At 38.4% G+C, this 18,537-nt stretch overlaps 1 protein-coding gene, 1 long non-coding RNA gene and 1 pseudogene across 11 annotated transcripts in view; 2 read left to right on the top strand and 1 right to left on the bottom strand.

The window, feature by feature from the left end:
• The window catches only part of RIF1 (replication timing regulatory factor 1), a 57,619-nt gene extending 41,034 nt beyond the window's left edge, over positions 1–16,585 (bottom strand). For 5 of the 6 annotated variants that reach the window (XM_019806902.2, XM_019806906.2, XM_002926196.4 and 2 more), the window contains exons 1-10: positions 16,447–16,585; positions 15,960–16,073; positions 15,091–15,169; positions 12,547–12,643; positions 11,433–11,560; positions 11,253–11,347; positions 9,830–10,019; positions 8,160–8,252; positions 2,873–3,011; positions 214–365 (exon numbers count right to left, since the gene is read on the bottom strand). In XM_019806902.2, the coding sequence (XP_019662461.1) occupies positions 214–365; positions 2,873–3,011; positions 8,160–8,252; positions 9,830–10,019; positions 11,253–11,347; positions 11,433–11,560; positions 12,547–12,643; positions 15,091–15,169; positions 15,960–16,063 (1,077 nt within the window). In that variant the 5' untranslated portion in view covers positions 16,064–16,073; positions 16,447–16,585. Of the gene's footprint in view, positions 1–213; positions 366–2,872; positions 3,012–8,159; positions 8,253–9,829; positions 10,020–11,252; positions 11,348–11,432; positions 11,561–12,546; positions 12,644–15,090; positions 15,170–15,959; positions 16,074–16,233; positions 16,375–16,446 lie in introns of those variants that run through there. The other variant, XM_019806903.2, reaches the window with a different exon arrangement.
• On the top strand, positions 5,260–5,968 carry LOC105240665 (annotated as a pseudogene).
• Positions 15,774–18,537, top strand: part of LOC117801076 — a 99,768-nt gene continuing 97,004 nt past the window's right edge. For all 5 annotated transcript variants that reach the window (XR_004623467.1, XR_004623468.1, XR_004623466.1 and 2 more), the window contains exon 1: positions 15,774–15,973. This is a non-coding gene — a long non-coding RNA (uncharacterized LOC117801076). The remainder of the gene's footprint in view (positions 15,974–18,537) is intronic.

Here is an 18,537-nt window from a genome sequence, read left to right as displayed (position 1 = left end):
GAGTGGTTGCTGGTTGAGAAAGCTTTAGAGGCTCCATTTCACACAACTGGAGAGTATCTTTTGAGGAAAATAAACTCAAGTTCTGTGTTAGGAAAAAAAGATCTTTTATACAGTGTGGTCTGCTAACACAGCATATGTAACACTGAAAGATTAGATTAAGAATTTTAGAATGCATTAAAACACACCAAGCATTATACTCAACACCTTTATTACCTGTTCAAAATTAGCAGGAAGATGAGGTCCAAGTCTCATGAGTAGATACCACCAGACTTCTAGCTTAGTTAGTGCTAGAGTTTCTGTTCTCACATGGATAGAACTCAAAGGCTGCATTAACAACTTCAGTCTTTTTGCACTGCATAGTATTTCTTAAAAGAAAAGCACATGGGTAAAAACAAGCTGAAGACTAAATTTTTTTTTTAAAGATTTCATTTATTTATTTGACACAGAAAGACAGCAAGAGAGGGAACACAAGCAAGGGGAGTGTGAGAGGGAGAAGCAGGCTTCCTGCGGAGCAGGGAGCCCGATGCGGGGCTCGATCCCAGGACCCTAGGATCATGACCTGAACCGAAGGCAGACGCTTAACGGCTGAGCCACCCAGGCGCCCTGAAGACTGAATTTTAAGAATAAGTATGTAAGTCTCCTTTCTCACTGCAAGAAATAGATCAAAAATCTTTTTAAAATCAGCTGTTCTTGTTATACCTCAAATTTTTACTATGAAAGACTCCAGTACAACTGGACTACATGTAATTAGGCGAAAGAAAAGAAAAAGGAAAAAAGAAAAAAGAGGAAGTAATGTTTATTAGATACTGTGTGTACCAGGGACGATTTTCCTACCAAGGGACATCTGGCAACGTCTACAATATCTCTGGTTGCTAGACCTGAGAGGCAGGGGTACAGAGGATGCTGTTGGCATCTAGTAGGCTGTACCCAAGGATACTGCTAAACTTCCTTCAACACACAAGGCAGTCCTCCACAACAAACTGTCCAGCCTAATATTAGAATTTTACAACTGGGAATACATAAAATAAGATGCCTGTGCTCAAGTAACTTATCAGAAAGACTTAAAAAGGATTCTGAAACATCTGCCAAGCTATGTATTTGGTGGGATGGCATTAATGTTTCTGACACCTATTCTGCCATTTAGCTTTCACAATTAACATTTCTATAAAGAACAAAATAAAGTCAAATCACTGTGGGAACAAATTCTCTAATCTTTTCTGAACTCCTACTCTACTTATGAGAGAAGCTTCAAAATAATATCCCCAGAGCAGAAATTCCTAATTGCCATTCTTTTTTAGATAAAAGACCTCTTTCACTGAGGAGAATGATAGATAACCAGTTTTTTTGATTTCTTTATCTAGTCTCCCATTTAGCCATTCTACCTAATGAGCTGTAAGGGGAAGTGTATGTGGAATTTCTGGAAGGCTCTAGAGCTAGATGGCTCAGCTGAAAAGAAGTTCATTTTTGCTCTTCAATCTTCTCCCCTTCCTATATCTGCAACTATGCATATTGAAGATGATGGGATAGAAAGACAGGCATCTGATTCCTTAAGATTTCCTGGATCCATAATACCAGGGATGCACTCGTTAGCTCCAGACTTATTTCAAATGAGATAGCATTTTATTTCTCTTCAAGTCATGTCTTTTTTATGCTTTAACACTCAACCATAAGTAATTCCAACAGATTTAGTCCAGAACATTAACTTGCATTACCAGCTCATAATCAACAACAAAAAGGTAATATTTACAACTAAAATTTGTGCCTGGCAATGCATTTATCAATATTTTCAATAAAATTATAATGAATATAATCACCTTACAAAACATACTAAAAAGGGGAAGAGAAAGGGTTATTAATGGTCTTTGGCAGAGAAAAAATATAGGATGAAATCAATACTACTTAGCTCTTATAAACACAGTATTGATTATATCTAAGACTAACTACCCAATTAAGTACTTATTCCTACTGACCTACTTTTGGGCTATATATACTCTTTCTCATATATACAGTGACCTTTGAACATGCGTTTAAATTGCACGGGTCCACTTACACACAGATTTTTTTTGTTTTTATGCAGTACAATACTGCAAATGTATTTTCTCTTCCTTATGATTTCCTTAACATTTCTCTAGCTTACTATATTGTAAGACTAGAGTATGTAATACACATAACATACAAAATACGGGTTAATCGACTGTTTGTTGTTGATAAGGCTTCTGGTCAACAGTGGGCTATTTGTAGTCAAATTTGGGGGGAGTAAAGTTATATGCAGTGGGATGTTGGCATCCCTTACCCTCCACTGTTCAAGGGTCAACTGTGTATCAGATACCTCCACTAGACAATAGGAAGATAAAATTAAGGTAAATCAAAAGGAATCACTTGTATTTATTAATAGTAAAAACCCAATATTAAGCACTGTTCTAAAGGTCTTGAGAGAAAAAAGTTTATCAGTTACGTTTCACAGCAATCACAGCTGTTTCCTATCATCTACTGGCTCTGTGACCTTTGATAAATTACTTAATCTCTCTAAAATAGTGATAATACTTAGTATCTCAGGTCTATTGTGATGATTAAATTAGAGGTACTCAAACTGCTCAACTAAGTGCTGGAATATACTAAAAAAAGCCACAAATGTTACTTGTCACTTTGTTCAATTTCTGAAATAGCGTAAAACAAATTTTATATCTGTGAGTTTCGATAATGTCTAGGCTTTTTAATTCTATTTTTGACTACAAGTTTATTCCCTTAAAATAAAAAAAATTTCAATAGGTTAAGTTTCAATATAAAGTCCAAAATATCAGAAAGGCTTTGTTCTTATCATTTTGAGTAAAATCCATAGAAAAATCAAAATTTTAAGATATTACTTACTTACCTGGATTCAAAGCAAAATTATCTATTAAACTCTTCCAAGCAATAAAAGCTATTTTTTTAATCATGGGTGCTCCACTTCGAAATCCTAGTTCTTCCAGCTGTAATAAAGAATTAATGAAACTCCCGCTTCGATGCAAGGTCTAAAAATGAAAAATCATAACAAAGTTATTTACCTGCCTAAAACAACACATAGGCACTATTATTATTCATTTATCTAATTCATTCAGCGTTAACTATGTAAAGTCTTAAAAATCTGAAGCTTAAAATGTACTGGATTCTGCGTGCACATTCAAAACTCAAGATCACAAAATATAATGCTCCATGAATTAGATAATGCATAAAACAGAACATTTCTAAAACATCAGAGAAAATTAGGAAGATAAATCCCAAATTCTTACCAACATTAATACCAAAAAAATGATATCCACACACACACACAAAAAATCAGTACTTAAGAAAAAATAAGAAATTCTGAAGTTGAAACAAACAAAAAAAGCCAGCTTTTTCAAATACACCAAAATTGGAAAAAGGGAAAAATGGACAAATGACAAACAATGCATCGCAAGGAAACATACATTAAAAAATGAAACATTAGCAATCGCAGCTATAAATCACATATAAACGGAACAGCATATAAACATTAAAAAATAACTTGCTTAGAAAATCAAAGAATCCATAAGAAAGCTACTAGAGCTAATAAATTCAGCAACTGCAGAGTATACAAGATCAACACACAAAAATCAGCTGTGCTTCTACACAACAGCAACTAACAATCTGAAAAGGAAATTAAGTAAGCAATTCCATTTACAATAGAACCTAAAAGAATTAAATACTTAGGAATAAATCTAACCAAGGAGGTGTAAGGCTTGTACACTAAGAGCTACAAAATATTTGCTGAAAAAACATTTAAAAAGATCCAAATAAATGGAAAACCATCTCCCGTACAAGTACAGAAAGTTTTAATACCATTAAAACGTCAATATTACACAGAGCAATCTACAAATTCAACACAATCTCTATTAAAAGTCCAGCAGCCTTTTTCACAAAAAAAGAAAAGCCAATCTTCAAATTCATTATGGAATTGCAAAGAGCCCCCAAATAGCCAAATCAATTTTGAAAGAATAAATTTGGAGAACTCACACTTCTTGCCTTCCAAACTTACTTCAAAACTGAAGTAATTAAAACATATGGTAATGGCATAAGGATAAACATACAGGCCAATGGAATAGAGATCCCCAAAATAAAACTTCACATATGCTGTGAATTGATCCTTCTTTCTTTCTTTCTTTCTTTTTTGGGGGGAGGGGGAGTCTCAAGCAGACTCTGCACTGAGTGCAGTATCCCACGTTGGGCGCCATCTCACGACCCTGAGATGATGACCTGAGACAAAATCAAGAGTCGGACACTTATTCAACTGTGCTGCCCAGACACCCCTGCCGTCAACTGATTTTTCTTTTTCCTTTTTTTTTTTTAAAGATTTTATTTTTTTATTCATGAGACTGAGAGACACACAGAAGGAGAAGCAGGCTCCCCAAATCAGGACTCGATCCCAGGACCCCAGGGTATCGTGCCTTGAGCCGAAGGCAGATGCTTAACCGATCAAGCCACCCGGGTGCCTCTTATTTTTCAACAAGGGTGCCAAGACCATTCGTTATATAAAGACCATTCTTTTCAACAAACGGTGCTGCAAAATTGCATATCCACGTGCAAAAGAATGAAAACTGGACCCCTGCCTTACACCATATACAAAAATAAGCTAAAATGGATCAAAGATTAAAACTTCTAAGAACTAGAACTATAAAAATCCTACAAGAATACAGAGGGAAAAAGATTCATGACCTTGGATTGACAACAACTTCACAGCTATGACACCAAAAGTAATGAAAGAAAAAAATCTAATTTATATTGGACTTCATCAAAAACTTCTGTGCACCAAAGGATATTATCAGGTTAAAAGACAACATACAGAATGGGGAAAAAATGTTTGAAAATCACATATCTGATAAGGGATTAATAACCCAGAATAAAGAGCTCCTATAACTCAATAACAAAAACCAACCACCCAATTAAAAAACGGGCAAAGGAGGGACACCTGCATGGCTCAGCCGGTTAAGTGTCTGCTTTCGGCTCAGGTCATGATCCCAGGGTCCTGGGACTGAGCCCATATTGGGCTCCCTGATCAGCAGAGAGCCTGCTTCTCTCTCTCCCTCTGTTGCCCCCACTGCTTGTGTGTGCGCACACACTCTATCAAATAAATAAATAAAATCTTTTTAAAAAACTAATTTAAAAAAAATGGGCAAAGGCTTTCCTGCCCTGGGTTTTGGGCAGTCAGCTCTTAGGTCTTGGAGACCAAAATACTTAGGGCTTCTTTGAGCCCAGGTGGCTGGTATGCAATCACCATGCCACAAAAAACAACTTACTGAGTTACACCGTAACTACTACAGATATCACTTGGATCACCATGAGAAAAAGAGAAAGAAGTGATGAGGCTAAGCACTATCATCAACAGCACCATGCTGAGAAAAAACAAAAAATACTATTAAGATACATGAAAAGGGATACCCAAACTAAAGAATGATGAAAAGATTCCACAGGGAATTGTACCTGCCTATCTACACGACACAGAGACAGTCCTGAGCTAAAATATTTTCAAATATAGTTAAAACCAAAAAGAGAAAGCAGGAAAATGGGAAGACTGCTCAAGGTTTATGCCCAAGGAGAAACAAGTATTAAGTTATTCAAATAGCAAAGAGAAAAAAGAAAGCATGAAAGCAGCTGTTTACTGTTACTAAAGTCTGCTCCACTGGAAATGGCTTTTTATGAAAACCACCTAAATATGAAAGATTCATCGGGCCAATGGATTTGTTTCAAGAAGGCCCACGTAATATGTCCTAGACTGAAAGTCACCTTTTACCTCTCAATAAATGGTGTAAAGAAAAACCCCTCATCCCCACTATATACTACCTTGGTTATTACTACCAAAGGTAATGTCAATGACAAAGATGTGAGCAAGCTGGGTCTTGTGACACAAAGAGGTAAGGGTATTTGGGAGAAGTATGTCCAGGTTACTAACAATCCTGAAAATGATGGATCATAAATGCAGTCTCACTGGCTTGACAGAAGTTCCATATAAGTAACTCCTTATAATCATTACTGAAGATGGCACACCAATCAGGAAAAACACCACTACTGTGACTGTTTCCAAATCATTACCCAAAAGTCTTATAAGCCTGCAATCATCAAGAGATGTTTAAAACATTAAAACGGCCCAGTTTTACAAAACAGAACACAATTTTCTGGAATGACTATCATTATCAAAAACCAAACAATAACAAGTCTGGCAACGATGTGGAAAAACTAGAGGTGCCTGGGTGGCTCATCACCTAAGTGTCCGGCTCTTGATTTCGGCTCAGGTCATAATCTCAGGATCCTGTATCAGGCTCCTCACTCAGCAGGCAGTCTGCTAGAGATTCTCTTTCCCTCTCCATCTGCCCCTCCCTCCTCAGGCACTCTAAAATAAACAAATAAACCTTTAAAAGAAAACTAGAAAGAACCCTAGTGTATTACTGGTAGGAATGGAAAATAGTGCACCCACTATGGAACACAATTTGGAGGTGTCTTAAACAGTTAAGCACAGAACTACCATTATGACCCAGCCATTCCATTCTTAAAATATATCCAAAAGAATGAAAAGCAGAGAATCCAACAGATATTTGTACATAAATGTTTACAGTAACATTATTCACAATAGCTGAAATGTTAAAACAAGCCAAGTGTCTATCAACAAACGAATGAACAAAAATGAATTATATACAGAGTGAAATATTATTCAGCCATAAGAATGAAAGTTATTAAGTGCTTGCTACATGATTAGAAATTGAAAAAATTATATCTAACATAATAAGCCATACACAGGACAAATAGTGCATGATTCCACTTATGTGGGATGCCTAGAATTATCAAAACCAGAGACAGCAGATAGGATAGCAGTTACCAGGGGCTGGGGGACGGGGGAGCAAGAGGAGTTATCGTACAACATGTAAAGTTGTGGAGAGATGATGAAAAAGTTTTCAGTATAGACAGTGATGTTTACACAACTTGCGTATGTATTTAATGGCACTGAACCGTACACTTACGATGGGTATGATAAATATGCTTATTTACCACAATGAAGAAAAACACATTCCTTCCTCAAAAAGCAAAAACAAAAAACAAAACCTGGCTTAAAGACAGGACATATAGTCAATCCTCAACGATCCACCAAAGTTCTATGAAGTCCACTGAGAACACTAGGAAAGATGAAGGATTAGGTTCCTACAAGAACCTTTTCTGTCAACCAATCGAATTCAACCTTGTTTTCTATTTATTTCTGTTTAAAGACACCATATGTTTTGTTGATTCACTATCACTGAACTCACAGCCAATGGCACTGTTACTCATGCTTAAACAGAGTTTATGTAACACATGTAATTTCTCCCTAGGGCACATCACAGTCTTCCAGTGCTTAGGAACCATAAACACTGGCACTAAGCCAGGGGACCATTTAAAACTAAATTCACCAAGAAAAAGCACAAAACGTGGGAAATGTGTCACTAAGTGGATTTATGAAAAGGACATGTTCTTTTTAAAAGATTTTATTTATTTGAGAGAGCATGTGAGAGAGCATGCACAAAAGCAGGGGAGGGGGCCGAGGGAGAGACAGGCTCCTGGCTTAGCAGGCAGCCCTATGCGAGGCTCAATCCCAGGACACTGAGATTATGACCTGAGCCGAAGGCAGACACTTAACCAACTGAGCCACTCAGACATCCCGAAAAGAACATCTGGTTGAAAAAGAACAATTAGGGGTGCCTGCGTGGCTCAGTCAGTTAAATGTCTGCCTTTGGGTTCAGGTCATGATCCCAGCCAGGGTCCTGACATGGAGCCCCATGTCAGGCTTCCTGCTCAGCAGGGGAGTCTGGTCTCCCTCTCCCTCTGCTTGTGTGCTCTCTCTCTCTTGCTCACTCTCTCTCCCAAATACATATTTAAAGAAAAGAAAAAAAAAAAAAACAGTGAAAGTCCAAATAAAAAGAGCATTATTTTGTTCTACTTCAGTTAAGAACCTGCACAAATTTATGCCACTCTGCAGGTTTGCAATTGACTGGGAAAGTAGCATAAGCACTTATTGTGGGTCTGCAAACAAATTTTAGTTATCGGCTAAATTTACATATATGGCATGCATGAATAATGTAAAGTTAAGAAAGAAAAGGGTCTCACAGGTATAAACTGTGAACTATTAATTGCACACTTACCTTCCCAAGAAGTTTGACAAACAAAGGCCACAATTTTAACACATAAGTCTCATTCTTACTCATAAATAGCTTTTGGAGCTCTGAAAGTAATTTCTGCAAACAAAAGCAAAAATATTTACCAAAAACACTCTTGAGAAAACAAAATATGCAATATCAGACGGTCTTAATTGAATTAACTTTTCCCAATGTTTTATTAGAAAATCTTTCATTTATATAGCAAAGCTGAAAGCTTTACAGTGAAAGTCCAAATATAAACATCATTAACATCTTCCTATGCCTGTCTTATCACAAATCTGGCCATTATTCCATCCATCGATTCAGCTTAATATTTTTCTACCAATATATTTTTCCCTGAAAACTTCAACATGTGTATCAATAGAGTTCAAATGATAATGTTTTAATTTTCACTCTTAAAAACACATTAATGCTTCATGGGTAACAGCTGAGAACATTTTAGTTCAAATTTATAAAGAATTTTATATATACTCTTAAGAAAATAAATTTATCAAAATAAAAAAACTTGCAAAGACATTGGAGCTACTTTATTAGGATCCAAACATTCCCGTGAGACCTCCTGAACTTTAAAAAAATAAACAAAATCCCAGGTTTTAAAATCTGGAAGGCTCCCTCACCTCACCTAGATTACTGACGTTATCTCTGAACTAGTTTCCCTTCTTCTAGTCAACTCCTCCAGAGTCTATTCTCAACATAGACACAGCGATCCCTTTAAAGCTCAAGTCAGTACATATAACACTCCTAAACTCAAAACCTTCAAATACGGTCTTCAATATAAGTCAGAGTGAAAAACAAATACCTTGCAACACCACCAAGGTCCTGTGATTTGCTCCTCTGCTTCTCTGACATCATCTCCTAATCCTCTCATCCTCATTCACTCTATTGCTTGTCCAGTGTTCACTGAACACCAACCAACACAAAACCATCAGAGCAGGGCCTTTTGCTCTCATGGTTCCTCCTGCCTGGAAGGAGCTTACTGCATTATCATCCAAGTAGCTAATTCCTGTATCACTTTCAAATCACTGTTTAAATATCCTATTATTTTTCCTTTCCTGACCATACCCTTCCTCTCCAATGGCACTCTCCATCTAGTCTCTACGGTTCTCCATAATGTTCCTCACTGAATATACTATATTCTCTATTGCCTCTCCCACTGGACAGTAATCTCCGAAAGTTCCTTCTGCTCACTGCTATAATTCAGTGGCTAAAACAATGCATGGCATATAAGTGCTCAATAAATACCTGTTACAAGAACGACGACAGAAAAGCCTAAAATCTGAGGCAAGTAATAACTTTAGGAAATTGTACACATTACATGCACTTATGTGCTTTAAATTTATACCTGTTGGGATTATGTTAAAACAACCCAAACAGCACTGAAATCAGTAATGTTCTCCCTTTTCCAGAAATGCAAGCCCTTTCAAACACTATTCACTGGAGAGGAAATAAAATGCCTAGATCCTACAAACACCAAACAGCTCCCTTCCTTATTAACCTAGGAGCAGTGTGCCTATACTAACTTAAGCAATTACTTATGTTTTGTTAAAAGTGGAACTTCCTAGATCATAATGCAATTATACCACTATGAGCCCTATGCTTGGGCCAGAAACTTAAAATGTAGTGTCCAAAAATTCCTTACACAAAATAATACTTACAGTAGTCATAAGCTGCTCTGTGATAGATGCTATTTCTTGTTGTTTCTGAAGCAACAATGGCATTCCCATCTCTAGAGCAGTTGCTCCCCGCAAATGTACCTTTTGAGCTGAATGAACCACTAAAGGTATGATCAATTTTGCCCACCTAACTGACTCTTCTCCCATTTGAACTGGGACTTGTTCAATTAGCCTATAATAGAGAAATCAATGAAATTAGCTTGACCTCACCTTTTATGTCTAGACTGCTAGGAAAATAAGCATCACACAGAAATATGCCTGGTACCATCTATCTGTTTTAGAATATATATATATATATATATATATACACACATATATATATACACATATACATATACACACACATATATATGCATACATGCAGATGTAATTTTTACTGATTTGTAGATTTCCTTATTTTTATAAATTTTTAAAATAAAAACACACCATTTTATTTTCAGATTAATATTTAAAATATTGATTTTTTATTTTTTTTAAATATTTTTTTTAAAAATGCAAGTAAATTCAAAATTCTTTTAGAAGATAGCCAGAGAGGGGCACCTGGGGTCAGCTGGTTAAGAGTCTGCCTTCGGCTCAGGTCATGATCCCAGGGTCCTGGGATCCAGCCATGCATCACATAGGGCTCCCTGCTCAGCAAGGAGTCTGCTTCTGCCCCTCCCCACCCCTGCTCCTGCTCTCTCTCTCTAATAAATAAGAATCTTAAGGCGGGGGGGGGAGGGTGGAGAAGACAGCCAGAGCATTATTGACATAAGGTGAGCATCATTCAGGACATCAGAACAGTAAGTAGTTAAAGCAAATAGCTCGATTACAGAAAATTTTAAAAGAATGAAAACCTAGGTAAGATAAACCACACCAACAAAGTTTGTGTGCTGTTAGCATGTCCTTTAAAGAGGAGGGATGGACAGGAAGAAAGTAGAACATTTTCCTGTTCTCCCATCTGCTGTTAGTTGCCGTTAATGCCTTCTTATATACCCCCTACAGCCTACTTGGGAGCCTATTACTATTTTTTAAACTCTTGCAAAAGCTTTAATGGAAATAATTTTTAAAATCAGAATCATGTTAGCAGCAGCAACGTGTATGCTCTACACCCAACATGGGGCTTGGACTCATGACCCCAAGATCAAGAGCAACATGCTCTACACCAAGTAAACCAGCCAGGCACCCCTACCAAGACTTCATTTTTAAGACTCAGTAAAAATAAACAAAGACAAAATAAATAAATAAATAAATAAACCTAGTAACTTAAACAAATCTACTTCCTTCTTTTTCCTGTTACCTTTTCTCCTTGAGACTTTAGAAGATATTTTGTTTTTAATGTCTAACTCATAGTCTAGTCCCAAAGTCTACCCCTTGAAGTAAATTCTAAATTCACTGAAATTATTCTTCCAAAACAGCAAATTCATACCTTATGATGACATTTAATGCTTCATAATCAACAACAGCAGAATGCATTTCTCCTCTATTAAATACTATTTCTAATGAATCGATTATAGTGGATACCTAAAGACAGAATGAAATAAATACAAGTAAGCCTGAATTTTTTAAGTGGCACGTAGTTAAGAAAACATACAAAAACCATACTCACTACTTTGCCAATGGCTTCAGCAGGAAACGTCTGCTTGGATATCACCCAAAGTGCCCTAGTACGTACATTTTTGTCTGGGCTTTTAACACTATCATTCAATTTTAAAAGCAGTTCTTGAATATCTGTCTCTGAAAAACAAGCAGCCTTAATTATGTGGAACAGTTTGCATCCTTTAAAATCTCAAATACAGAAACAAAGAACAACATATTCTTCACTGTCAAAAAATTAATGCATATCCGGAGAGAAGGATCAGTGAACCAATGCTAATACCAAACTTCCTCCCAAAACACAAAACTTAGAGGTCAGATGGGAAGGTATATTCAGAGAAAACAAACAGTATACTCAATTTTGTGCAAATGAAGAAATTTCATAGGTATCATTATAGTTTTAAACATATAAGACAATTTTTGGCAAGTTGTTACAAATCCTACACCTCTGCTCTAAAACAAACCACCTCTATTTTAGATGGGGAACATCTGTACATCTAAAAAAGAAAGGGCATAAACTTTACCATCAGAAAGGAAGATGGTAGTAACTTTCAGGCATCTTTATTGCTTGTCCCGGATTTCCCCCTCTCTAAAGACCACGTCCTAGGTTTCCATTAAAATGGCAAACTACAGAGCAGTAATTAAGATTGCTTGAAAACTTAGCTACTCGTGGGTCCAAACTATCCCAACACCACTATGTAAAAGAACTTTTCAATTCAGCATGTTCCTTAGTGCATATGCTTGTTTTAAACAATAAATAACCATCTAAATTATTATTACCTTCCAAAGCAGATATGCTTTATGAAGGAGAAGGTTCAGTTTTTTGTTACAATTTTAAAATAAGTTTATATTCTTTTAGAAATTTTATGACAACAAAGTTAAAGATATGTCTAGAAAAAAAGAGATCTTCTAAAAGATGATAATCAAAACATTATTTCTTTCTCAAAAGCAAATCCTAAACTACAAGTTACAAAACTAATAGAGAAGTAACAGTACTTTTAACATATTAAACCATATTTATAAACTCTAAAAATATTTTTTCTGCGTCACAGTGGGTGTCAGACCCTCCCAGACCAAGTGTGAAAATATAAACTCTAAAAATATTACGTCATAATAAATTTAACTACCTGATAATCCTGAGGTAATTTTGGGATTATATAAGCAAAACCCCAAGGCCTGTAGAGCAGCACTACTGAGGTCTGAATTCTGACTGGAAATGTGAATCTACAAAAACAAAAAGCACATTTGTTATGAACAATTAAAACTGTAAATAAATTCTCAGAGAATGAAAATCAACCAGCAAATAAAATTAGGTTTTAATCCAATCAATCAAAAATATTTAAGACTAGATAAAAAAGGAATAAAAATCAGGAAGACATGTATACAGCTTGGCAAAGGAAGAGCACTAGAAAGAGATCACATAAAAGAGAATGTTTCTCTTAAAAGAACATCTCCACGCACCTGAAAGCAATAAAAGAGCCAACAAATGGAAAATGCTGAAGGCACCTCCGTAAAAGGAAAGCAAAAGACTCAAAAACAAAAGCTGGAACCCTAGTTTTAGAATGGAGTGACACCTCTAAACAGAGAGGGGCTGGAATCTAACATTTACAGATGATCTGAAGTGATAGCTTTAAACATTATCTCAATCTTTTAAAAGAAATCCCTACTTTGTAGATTGGAAAATCTGAACATCAATCTGGAATTTTAGGCCCAACCCATCTTATATATGTAAAAGCTATAAAATCCCAAACTTGTCAAAGACAGTCTTCCTATATTTCCCAACCCTATGTTTATTTGTAACTCTACTACATTTTTTTCTCGGTACCATTTCCTATCTCAAAGTGATTTACCTTCAAATCCCCCCACAGCTCTGAATCAGATATCCAAGGAATCCTTAGGCATTTGCTGCTCTTGAGCAGGAAGAATAGGTGTATGAATAAGACACTTCCCTGGGTCACCCCTCTTAAAATTAATCAAATGAAACAATACAAAAAACCAAACACTGGACTATAAGACATATTAAAGCAACCAGTTCAGACAACCATAGAAAGATAGTATTAAATACCTAAGACTGAGAGCTACTACTGTATCTCCTGGAGAATAGCTAGCTGCGATCAACTTTTTTTTAATTAAATATATATTGCCTGAAAAGTATCCCTTAACAGTGTTGTCTTCAAAAATCTTGTGGGTGGGGCACCTTCGTGGCTCAGTCCTTTAAGTGACTGACCCTTGCTTTTAGCTCAGGTCTTAATCTCAGGGTCCTGGGATCTGAGTCCCAGTTCTCTCTCCCTCTTCCATGCCCCCCCTCTCCCTCTCTCTCAAATCAATCAATCAATCTTTGGGGGGGGGGAAGATGTGGGTTCCTAGACTGACTACTAACAGAATTCTAAACAATATAGAAACATGTTATATTTCACCTAACCTGGCTCTTGTTCTAAAGGAATTCAATTATTCTTGCAGTGCTTAATAATTCACCCAGAAAGCTTTCGTTGACTGTCAAGCTTCTGTTGACTTTCCTATCATTAACCACCCACATGGTTCCAAATAATTATTCATCAGGCATTTAAGTTACAACCTCTATTAAACAGTGCAAGCAATTGTGTTCCTGATCATACATGTTCTCGAATACCAAATTTATGAAGGTGCGTATTTTCACCACATCCAATATATTGCTAAGATGTGGAACAAGATAATGAAGAAAAATATATTACAATTAATGCTGTTTAATACTATTAATAACTACTGAACTATTACACAAGAAGTAAGTTCCTGCTTACACGAACAAAAAGCACTACTAACAGGAACACTCACAGGTAGGCACTACCTTAAATACCTCAACATTTAACTGGAAATCTTGCTAAAATGTACACTAAATATGACAGAGTACTTCTGTTTAAAAGCACAAAACATGATCATAAAAATAAGAACTCTGGAGATGTAGTTCAACCTCTTCATTCTAAAAAACAAGGAATTCAGAAGTTAAGTGTTGAGGACAGTCACAAAGCCACTGTGTACTCAATTGAGGATAAGAACAGAAGTCTGCAGTCTGATGTTAAACTATAATACCTCCTTACAAATAAGCAAAAAAGATAACCATAATAACGGTTTTTTAGCCAGACAAGAGTGGCAAGAACTGATGGTGAGTGAAGGTTAAAAAAAAAAAAAAAAAAAAAAGAGTGTTGCCACAACAGACCAAAGATAAAATTATAGAATCTTTATTTACAAGTACATTCCTACAAAAAGACAAAAAAACATGAAATAATCGCTGTTAACTGCTTTTAAATTAAAAGCACGGGTTTTGGGGGAGCGCATGACTCTTGATCTCAGGGTAATGAACTGGAGCCCCATGCTGGATGTAGAGATTACTTAAAAAATAAAATCTTTAAAAAAATAAAAGCACAGGTTTTGTATTTACATGGCCATGTGCAACATTAGGCAACTTAAACCAATTTCTTCTACAAAGTGGGGATTAAAGAGTACTCTCACAGGGACATGGAGGATTAAGTAAGAGAATACATGTAAGGTAATTAAGAAAGTACTCAGTACATATTAAACACTGAAACAGTACTATAATAATCCTGCTCTTATTCCATTTCAAAGTTTTTCTGAGTTAGCTGGTAAAACTTTTTTTTTCCCCACAACAAAAAACTATTCAATAAGCAGATACATACTTTTAAAACTCTGAATAGCTGGGGAAGTTTTTTCTCAATTTCCATAATGACTTCTTTTCCATCTTCTCCAGTCATTCGACTTAAAAGCAGAAAGAACATAAGCTTATGCAAATGGCACGCAAAAGAAACTATAATTACTCCCTAAAATACCCGTTTGTACCGTCTTTCTAAAGCTTGTTAGAACTCTATCAAGTTGACTGGCCCAGTGCATAAAATACTTAATACCTGTTAGTACGATGCATCATGCAATATACTGTCTGAAATTAATGCAAAAAAACCCTTAGTAACTTTTGCTCCACAGTGTACACATTTGGACAGTATCACCAGGTAAAGAGGGAACACAAAACCCTAGCCCAAATTACAAATTTACTAAAAACTTACTAAGTATTTATCTTTTGTACCAATTGCTACCCTTTCCTAGCATTTCCAAATAAGTAGATAACTCAGCAAAACATGATTTGCAGAGAAAAATATCCTGTGGGGCATTACAGTTAAAAATGAAACCCAGGTTATTGCTATTTAAAAAAAAACGATTCTGGGTTGCCACATTGTCCCAATACATTGGCGGCTTACACCGAAAAGCATCCCGCCAGCATCCACACTTCCAACCGAATTAAAAAAAAAAAAAATCCTTCGCCAGCCAGACACACGTGCAGGCTTCCTCATTCCAAACACACGCCTTGAGCTCCGCAGCAACACCCCGGAACGTCACTTAGCACGCACCACCTCCCCCACCTTGCCCGCGACCCCGGCGTCCTCACAGCTGCCAGACTCCTAGAATACACCACCTCGTTTATGAGTGCCCCACCGCAACTATCTTCTCCCCAAGACCCGCCAGAGCGCTCACCCCCAACCCCAGCGGGCCTTACCTGGTCAGAGTCAGGTAAGCGTCGGTTTGCTCTCCATGGGGGGCGGAAGGGTCTTCCAAAGTCTCCAACAGCGGCGCCAGGGGGCTCTCACCCGGGGCCGTCATGTCGGCGACCCTGAGCACGGACCGGAAGAGGAGAAAACCCAATGACCGATGGAAACAGCCCCGCGGCGGCCCGGTCCGAGTCCGGGCCCCAGACCCGCGCGCCCACCCCCGGCCTCACGGCCCCACGGCGTCCACGCTCGGCCCCTGGCCCCCAAATCCCAAACCCTAACCTCCTCCTGCGCTTCGCAACACGCAGCGGGGCCCACGCTGTGCTCCGGCCCAGGCCCGCTCCCGCCACCACTTTCCCGGGCAGCTTTCAACAGTGGGAGGAGACCCGCGGGGGGCGGGAGAAGACCGGGGAGCGAGGCATCTCGCCGCGAGGGGGCGGAGGGTGCGCTAGACTAAGGGTTGCCAAGGCCCAGCACTGTGGCCGCGACACTTACCGCACGTAAGAAGATCAGGACTGCGTCCTCTCCGCGGCTTCCCCGCGGCACCCCGACGGAGCCAGAACTCGACTTTCCCGTCTCGCGCTGTTTACTCTCGCGTGCGGCCCGCTCCCTCCTAGACCAAGATGGCGGCGGGGGCGGGCCCAGGAGCGCGCGGGAGTAGGGCAGGCCTGGCGGGAGAGCCTCGAGCCAATCCAACAGGCAGAGGCGCGCCGAAATCATCGATGGCCTCTCTTCCCAGTCGGCTGCTTTGCCTAGCCCATCAGGGGCATCTTACAGGTGGGGGTGTTTTGATCTAAATTTAACCCGCGAGGGACTTGAAATTCAAAGTATGAGTGAATCGCCAAAGTTCACCAGACTAAATTTGGTGGGCGTTCAGACTCTTCAAACCCCAAGCTCTGTGCTTTTTTTTTTTTTTTTTAAAGATTTTATTTATTTATTCGACAGAGATAGAGACAGCCAGCAAGAGAGGGAACACAAGCAGGAGGAGCGGGAGAGGAAGAAGCAGGTTCATAGCGGAGGAGCCTGACGGGGCTGGATCCCATAACGCTGGGATCACGCCCTGAGCCGAAGGCAGACGCTTAACCGCTGTGCCACCCAGGCGCCCCCCAAGCTCTGTGCTTCTTGAAGAGTATTAGCAACAAATCATTTAGCAAGAGGATGTTGTCCGCACTGTAATGTTTAAGACTAGGAGCTGCATCTAGATGGTGTGGATTCCAACCCTAGCTCTGTGTGACTTCAGCAACGTAACCAACCTTTCTATGCCTCAGTTTCCTTCGGGGGAAAATAGGGATGATAATGGTAACTACTTCAGGTGAAAGTGAAGGGAGAAAAGGTAGGAGAAGCGTTTGATTTTCATATATTAAGAGTACATAACAATGGCCTCGGGTATTCATGATTAAACTGCAGATTTCTGGGCCCCGCCCTTAGACTTTGTGATTCAGTAGATTTAGGTAGCTCCCAAAGATCTGCATTCTTCTATTTGGGCCGGGGTGTTGAAGGGTGGGACTTAGCCAGGACTTCAGACGGCAGAGAAAGGACTGTAAACCCTTGATGAACCATTATTTTTTTTATTAAAGATTTTATTTATTTATTAGAGAGAGCACAAGCAGTTGGAGGAGCAGAGGGAGAGGGAGAAGTAGACTGCCCGCTGAGCAGGGAGCTGGACTTGGGGCTAGATCCCAGGACTCCAGGATCATGACCTGAGGCAGACGTTAACCAGACGTTAACCAATCGAGCCACCCAGGTGCCCTTTGACGAACAATTTATATGTCTCCCCCCTTTTCCTCGGCCTCTGAGCCCTGTCCACATCACGCAGGATTGTATCGGCTGGAAACCAGGCATCTAAGGCTCAGCAGCAAGTGATTGTTCCACTTTGGCCTCACAGGTTTCAGATCCCCCACCCCTCAAGCCTCTACTTAGGGAGTACTACCATCAGTTCCAGAGGTCAAGGCCACATTTGCCCTTCTCTTCCCCAAGCCAAGTGTCTGCCAAACTAAGCACTCAATAAAGAACATGTTTCTTAAGGAGACATACAGATCTTGTGAACCAAGCTATGGAAATTAAAGACTTTAAAAACAGTGAAGAGTTGGATCTGGGTGAAATGTAGAGACACCCTAGAAGTGATGGTAGAGAAAGGTTTTCAGTGCAGCCTGATAATGAGTTCTATAAACGTCAGATATTTAAGAAAGTAAAGAAGTTATGAGATGATAAATGAAATATATGGACAAGTTTGCAACATTAAGATTTCAGTATAGTAGAGATGTTGTATTGGAAAGTGAGAGAAGATCTTGAAACTGTATTTTTTATGGTGGCTATGAGATGAAATTAGTGAAAAGAACACCGAGTTTGCCTTAAGACAGTAGCTCCGCCCAATCCTTCTGTGCCTTCTTGTGCCTTATTCTTCCAACACTTATCACTATCTAATATTGCATTATATATATATCTATTTTTTATTGTCTTTCTCTCCCCATGGGAATGCAAATTGCTTGAGAATAGGGACTTTGTTTTATTCATGTTTTTCCTTATATTTCATTTACAAAGATGAGGTTGGGGTGGTGATGTTGCTTGTACCTCTTTCAAATGCAT

The sequence above is a fragment of the Ailuropoda melanoleuca genome, chromosome 2 (assembly GCF_002007445.2).
Source record: "Ailuropoda melanoleuca isolate Jingjing chromosome 2, ASM200744v2, whole genome shotgun sequence".
Taxonomy (NCBI): domain Eukaryota; kingdom Metazoa; phylum Chordata; class Mammalia; order Carnivora; family Ursidae; genus Ailuropoda; species Ailuropoda melanoleuca.
This window is presented reverse-complemented; position numbering and strand designations above follow the sequence as displayed.